General features: G+C 45.6%; 1 protein-coding gene across 1 annotated transcript in view; it reads right to left on the minus strand.

Moving 5' to 3' along the window:
* Nucleotides 1-7,234, minus strand: part of DPYSL2 (dihydropyrimidinase like 2) — a 69,243-nt gene extending 62,009 nt beyond the window's left edge. Inside the window, exons 1-3 of the mRNA XM_047857019.1 lie at nucleotides 6,942-7,234; nucleotides 3,448-3,536; nucleotides 1,533-1,717 (exon numbers count right to left, since the gene is read on the minus strand). Of these exons, the coding sequence (XP_047712975.1) occupies nucleotides 1,533-1,717; nucleotides 3,448-3,536; nucleotides 6,942-6,980 (313 nt within the window). The 5' untranslated portion in view covers nucleotides 6,981-7,234. The remainder of the gene's footprint in view (nucleotides 1-1,532; nucleotides 1,718-3,447; nucleotides 3,537-6,941) is intronic.
* Between the last annotated feature and the right edge of the window lie 317 nt (nucleotides 7,235-7,551).

Consider the following 7,551-nt stretch of genomic DNA (forward strand, 5'->3'; position numbering starts at 1 on the left):
GGGGGCCCACAAGGACCTCATATGAACTCAAACAGAGGCAGATTATAGCCTTGACTTGGCCTTGCAGGCTGTCACCCAAGCAGTCGGTGCTTCTCGAAGCTCCCATGTGGCTCTGCAGCTGGCCCTGGAGAAGGGGCAGCCAGGCCCACTGGTGCCAGCTGAGTCCTAGCAGACACGACTGACAAAACGGCAGCCTCTTCCAGTAGGTCAGGGCACTGAGCTGTGGGTGGAGGATCCCCGCCCCCCACGCCCTTGAGAATGGCTCCCACTAGGTTAGAAGGTGAGGTGCGCAGCAAGAGCGAAGTAATAAGGCTTCAACCTGCAGGCTCTATGATTAGAAAGCTGAACCAGAAGACAGTGGTCGCTGATCCGTCAGACACTCTGAAGACCAGGACCAAGAGAGAAGACCAAGAAAGTGCAATTTAAAACGTAGGGGCGCTCAGACTAGGAGGGGACAGCAGGGCAATGTTCGCCCAAGTGGCAGAATAGAAAAAAGGAAGCTGAGAGACGGACTGTGAAGTTACAAGGAAAAAAGCCCGTCATTCTGAAAAATAAGCAGTAACATAGGTTTTTCTAAAGCATAAAATAGCTAAGTTCTTTCTACTTTGACCCTCTTCTGAACTGAACTGTTAAGTTTTGAAGATGGATTATATATTTCCTTTCGCTCTTGGATAAACGGTTTTTGGTTTGTTTGGTTTTTTTTTACATATGTGTCTGATGGGCCATGGTGGAGCTTACCCCCCTCTTCAAAACCAAAATAGCATCTGTCACAGGGGCATCATTAGGCACATTGGAAGCCAACCTTATACAAGCTAACTTTGAACACGCATGCTATGACTCCAGGAAATATACTTCAGATTTTGCCGAACAAAAAGCACAAATTCCTTGGAGCAATGCACGAAGGACATCTGCTGTTGGGTGGCAGCAATTTTCCTACATAAATGACAATTAACAATATCTGTGGGTCGCTCTCGAAGGAGAGCTGCCCAATTCCATTTACGTCAAGCCCAGGCCAGGAAATATTCCCCCCACTTGATTTTCTTAGCAGTGGAACGAATACAGGTTCCTGCTTCCACACTTCATTTGTAGCACCCCGCCGTCACTCCAAGAAGATGCAGCCTCAGGAACTGTTTAAAAGCCAAAATCAAATACTTATGAGCAAAGGCTCAAAACGGACAGCTCTGACGATGACCCCAAATGCAATGTGTTTAAAGCAAAACCACCATCAAATCACATTTTCAGAGCCAGGAAGACAAAAGTTCAAGCCGAGAAAGCAAGAGGCCGTTCCTTTTATCCTACCCCAGTTCTCTAGCACCGTATTCTCAAGTTCAAATGGACACGTCAGAGTTGGACGGCAAACGAGGACAAGGAAACAAGACAAATGGCTGGCCCACCCCCTCCCCCTTATGTGGTAAAGCAATCCACTGCTCAGTCCGGCAACTATTAGAAGGAAAGAATCGAAACAACACAGACGCGTTTTCAAATGATAATGGTGCCCAAGCTCTGAGATGATTATTTTTAAGCTATCTTACTGATCATGGTGGTTCCCCCAGCCAGGGCGGCCTTGGTGCCTTGAAAGAAGTCATCAGCAGAGGTCATTCCTTGGTCAGGCATCTGGAAGCGGGTATGGACATCAATCCCTCCGGGGATCACCATCCTAGAATGGGCTTCGATGGTCTTCACCCCTCCTGGCACAATCAGGTTTTCCCCTATTTGCCTAAGTAAACAGGACAGGTGATAACAGTTATAAATGAACCACTCCTGAGTCAAATGGGCTCTGACAGACATTTCACAAAGCCATAAACTATCCTTCCCTAGGTTCTGTAGACTTTTCGGATTATTATTAATATTCCTAATATGTGCACTCCCCAGTCCCTACCCCAACTAAGAGGCAAACAGAGCATACTACAAAACAAAATTTAAATAAAGCACCAGGACATGCTGATGGAAGAGGTTTAGTTGCCAGAAAAGCCTTAAGATCAAATGATTACAAGGCCCCCAAGACATTTACCTAAAATGCCACAACACTTTCTCCGTAACTAATTCAATTGTATAGCAATTTTCTCCAGACCTGGTTGCACTTTACATTTATTTTCCACACTGAGAAAACAGTAGTGGAAAGACAGTGGTAGAACAAAGCCAAGAAAAAGAAAGAGAGAGAAAGAAAAGGAAAAGGAAAAGGAAAAAGAAAAAGAAAGGGAAGAAGAAAAAGAAAGAAAGAAGAAAAGGAAAAAGGAAAAGAAAAAGAAAAAAGAGAAGTGAACGTTATGATTACAACTATTTAAAAATCTGGAAGCATGTGCTCAGCAACTCAGATACTAAGGACAGAAAAATTAATATTCCGTTGAGGGTCATGGATTCATTTCCAATTTTCAAAAAACACTTTTGCTACATCTTTCTAGCAGTTTTTTTCAGAAGGAAAAAGTAATCAAGGAGTTGATAAAAGTTCTAAAACAAATTAGTGTGGACTAAAAATAGCAAACAGGCATGCTCACTTCTAGGCCAGTATCGGGCTGGCTTCTAATTGGGGGGGGGGGGGGACGGAACATGAAAGTCATAGTATTCGAGAGCCTCGAGCAGAGAATGTCACAAACACACATGGAGAAAACATTAAATGTGGAAATGTTAAAACCTAGTTTAGGTTCATAAATCAGGGCGTGAGTTTCCAGGCAACAGACCCATCCACTCCAGTTTTCCACTCCTCCAGACTGGTTTGCTGCTAGCCTTGATGAATGCTGCTTATTTAAAAGATGTCATTTGCTACAGTGTTTGTCTTTAAACAGATGTGCTATTTCTCCCAGGGCCCTGTGAGTGCTCCCAGTCAGGAGGGCAGGAAGATACTGGTGTGTACTCAGCTCACTTAACCCTCTGTTGTTTCTCTTTTGTAACACAATACACAATAAACACAAGGGCACTCTTATTTGTGTTTGTTGCCACTTAAAGAATGAAACCTAAAATTCCCTGCGCATGAGGCAGTACTTTGTCTGTTACTTGGTAATTCATTTGGTGTCCTTTGGCCTCAGCAACTTGGATGCTTAATTAAGACAGCAGATGTGTTATCTAGATAGAAGAGGCTGGATGCCAAGTTTATGCCTTAGATTGGGCAATCTACCCAAACAACTATATTCTAGGAAAACCTTTAATATACTCAATAGATCATAAACCAAGAATTTAAACTGGCAACAAGAAGATATTGTGTCACCTCAGTTAAAATAGTCAATTACATAACACATAAGGAAATGGGTGTGCATTTAATTGTGCCTTTGAATTCCCCAAATCTGAGTTTTCAAAGTCACTAGTTGCCACCAATCAAAATAAGCTTAAACATATCCTAAGTGAGGCAGTGTGTGAAGTCACTCAAGTTTGATGTCATGTGTGTGAACTGTAGGTCATGTCTGGGAATACTGGAAGGTAGACAAATTCGTCTCTATAATGAGTGACACTTACTTGATCAACCCATCTTCCATGTATATGTCTGCATAGAACGACTGGTCATCATTAACAATTTTACCTCCTTTGATCAGAAGACGATCACTCTGAAACGAAGAAGTAATAAGGTCAGGTAGGACCTATGAGGAACATCAGTGCCAAGACAATGAGCTAAGGACACATTTTTCGGCATTCAAAAGAGATGCTCAAAATGAGCCAACTCTGAAAAGGTTCAGTGACAAAGGTGAACCTGATGTGACAACCTATTCATCACTTGATGAGTCAGAACATACTGGCAAAAGTTCAAAGCTTATTCTAGGTTTAAAGACAAAACAAAACAAAACAAAAACTATCTCTCTCCACTGACATAGAGAGAAAATGAAAGAATGCCTACCAAACTCTCTTTAAAGAACAGTGTAAACGTTTCAGATAAAGAAGACAATATTTTTTAAATGGCTTTAGGCTAAATTTCATTAAAAATAAATACACCCACATGTAAGGAAGTCAATTCTTGGCATGGTTTGTGTAGGGAAAAATTAACCAAGTCTGTTGTCATGGGATACTCCACACAAACACACTTCGCTCAACCACTGCAAAGTTTCATTACAATACGTTCTTTATATTTGCTTTTTATCTTTGGGGTGAATCACATCGATTGTAACAAAGGGGGAGTGAACACTTCAAATACACACCACTTTAACTACTAGGCTGTTAAGAAAAATGTAAAATTTTGTGATAAGATGAGATGGCAAGTTCCAAAATCTACATTGTTGACGCGCTTGTATCTTAAAGGTTGCAAAAAATTATATATGACAAGCAGCATGTGAGGGCCAGGAATGCAAGAGAACTGGTACACTGTGACTCCTCTCTATCCCAAATGCTGTGGATGGAATGGGATATTAATGTCCTGTGTTCAGTGGACATGCACCTGCTGTATCCCCAGGTGGGGAACAAGTTGAACCACAGGCCACCGTTTTAATATGCAAAATACGTCAGAGGATGACATTCATTTTGATAACGGTTACCTTAAAATTCAGTTACAAACCAATATTCTTAGTAAGTGCTATTTGTATTTAGCACCCACCAAAACCAGAAAATTATAGCAAATCTTTAAAAAATATATGGGGGGGGGGAGAATAAATAAAAATGAGAATAAACATATAAGCTGCTAGACACCTAGGGAAAAAAGATACTGTTACACATAAATGCACACACAGCCGGGTATAGAAAGTATTTATTTTTTTCTCTAACATAATGAAAAACAGTGAGATCATTTTAATTTTATACACTGTAGGGTGCATCATCCTACTACAGACTTTGGGAAGTCAAATGGGAATAAACAGTCAACAATTCCTGCACTTGTGTAAGACCTTTACAAAATTCCTGTCAGGTACCTTATATCACCAAGGCCTCAAAACAAATTTAAGAGGTGGGTGGGGCCAGATTCTTATTCCCATGACACATAAAGAAACTGAGGCTGAGAGGTTAAGCCACTTGCCCCAGGTCGCCTGATCCAGTGGACTTTTCTCTGCCCACGATGATCTCCCCCTTTTCCCCCCATTACCCAGCTGTGACAGGATAAACGTCGCCTGGAAGGCAGGGGAGAAGCCCTTAGTCACTGCGGTACCTGTCCCAGCCATCACTGTGAATCCCCGAGCCAACATCATGCTAAGAAGAAAATGAGACATCACCGCCCCGTCCACTCGAGTCCCTTCCAGAAGGCTTCTTACATAAGATGCTGGCCGTGATGATGGAAGGAGGGAAACCATACTATAGGTCCTAAGATAACGTAACCAGATTTTTTTAAGGGTAGAGGGGGCGCTCTTTGGGGGAAAAAAAAAAGGTCTTGATTGTTTGCTTTCTAAATTTTTCTCCCCACACTGTCAAAAGCAAACTGTCTTTTTCATTCACGAAGACAACAAATTATTTGAGGCTTGTGGCAAACCTGCTCCCCACCCCCTCTCCCCAGACTCCTTCCTCCAGAGCTGGGAACATGTAACGTTGGGTCCTCTCCACCCACTCCCTCCTCCCCGAGCCCGGCCCTTTGGGATCTTGGGTCTTTGGCCTTCAAGAAAAAGCTAGTACCCCCCCTTTCTTTAGCACAGCCTGGTTCATCCTATAAAATCCTCCTGAGCACACGCCCCCTCCCCTGTGCATTTGTTTCCACGTCTCTCTCCTGCGGATGGGTGTGCCCTCGTGCATCCAGAGGAAGCCGGGGTGTCCGTAGCTAAGAAGGAAACCAGAGCGAAAGCGCGCCCTCAAATCCAGCCCTAAACACATCTTGAGTTTACAAGGATTCTTTCGGTCTCTGCCTCAGCCCTGGGTTCTACCCAGCAATCAGCTGGCCAATTGCAATTGCACATCATTATGTAACAATGAATTTCCCTCGCCTTCCCTCTCTCCCCGGGATTTCATTCGGGGATGTAGAGAACTAGGACTGGTGAGATTTTTCCAGGAAAAGATGGGGAGAGGGTGGGGAGGGCAGGAGAGCGGTGAAAGCAAGAACCTGTGTTCATTGCCGAAGCATCGCAAATTCATCGCTTAGATGTTTTTTCTCGGGATTTACAAACTAACAACTCCAGGCCCCAAACTGCGCCAACACCTCCGGCCGCAGCGATCATTGTCTGGCCGAGGCCAGGCCGGGCCATCTGCTCCGCGCGTCGCGCAGCGCCATTACCTCCGCGAGCCCCGCTCCGCGCTGTCCCCAACGCCCACCCTCCCAGCCCGCTTTGTATGCGCCAACACAGGCGCCTCCTTGGCTGCAGGAGGGGCAGAAAGTCACAAGAAAGCGAACCCTGAGCCCTGCCAGGGTTCCAGCCCCACACCGGAGGGCGAGGAAGCCGAGAGGGCCACCAAAAACCAGTCCGTGATCGACAAAAAACCCACGCCTGGCCCCCCACCCTCTTCTGTTCATCACCGCGTCCCTATTTTTCCTTCCAGTTTCCACATCATCCCGGCACTCCCGGCCCTTTCCAGCATCCCTCTGCTGTCATTACGCCTCCGGGCTGAAACCCGCTCCTTTTTCTAAGGAGCCGGAGGAAGGCTCCAGAAAGCCTTTATGGTGGGGGCGGGAGACACAGGGAGAATCCATTTCTCCATCTCCCCCAGCCAGCTCCTGGAGTCCAGCCTCACAGCACGCAGCCCGGAGAACAATATCCGAGCTTCAACCATGCATATTCAATCTGGCATCCATTTGCTTACACCCCGCAGGCCAGCACTGCAGCATCTCGAACTGACAATAAAAGGATACAGCGGATCTGGCGCGCTACCTAAGACGTCCTTAATGCACTTACGCTCCTATTTTTATGCCTTACAAATTATGTAGCTTACAATTCTAGACGGCTGCGTCTCCCACTACAATCGCCTTCTTCAGCAACAGGAAAAAAAAAAGGAAAAAAGAAAAGTTAGGTCCCTCTTTCTCCCGCTCCTTAAAAAAAAAAAAAATTTCCTTGGATGTTCCTTGCCACAAAAGGTTGCTGGCCGACCGCAGATTTCCCAAGTACCAAACTCACCGTGATGCGTGGAATATTTTTCTTCCCCTGATAAGACATCTCTCTCCTGGGAAAAAAATAATTTCAAGAGGACACCTTTAAAGCAAAAATTGCCAAGAAAGAGATGGTATTTTTTGCAGGATTGAAAAAGATGCAACCGCTTAGCTGGTCTTGCTGATAGCAGATTTCAAGAACGTAAGGGATAAATGCAATCCTGTCTCTTTCTTCCTCTGCTCCAACACAGCCCCAGCTAGGGCGGAAAAAAAAGAAAGAGAGAGAGAGAACAGGAGGGAAGGGGTGGAAATAAACTACAGCAATAAAAGCCTCGGTTCAAGTCGGCCACCGCGGCGCATGCGCCGCCAGCCACTCCCTTTCCTCTCAGGCAAAAGCCATCCGCTTCGAGAGAGACGAGCCCTGATTGGCCACAATCGTGGGATATGCAAATGAGCGCGGGTGGGGAGGGGAGCGGCGCGAGAGCGCGAAATGCTGCAGTGTGCCGCCGAGGGCGGCGGTCGGTGCGTGCGCCCGAGCGGGGAGCGCGCCTTTCGCGCCCTTTCTTTGGGCCAGGGCGTCGGGGACTGTAGCTGGCTGCCGCCCCGAATGTAGCATCAGCAACTCAAGGACAATGGAG

The sequence above is a fragment of the Prionailurus viverrinus genome, chromosome B1 (genome assembly GCF_022837055.1).
Source record: "Prionailurus viverrinus isolate Anna chromosome B1, UM_Priviv_1.0, whole genome shotgun sequence".
Lineage (NCBI taxonomy): Eukaryota > Metazoa > Chordata > Mammalia > Carnivora > Felidae > Prionailurus > Prionailurus viverrinus.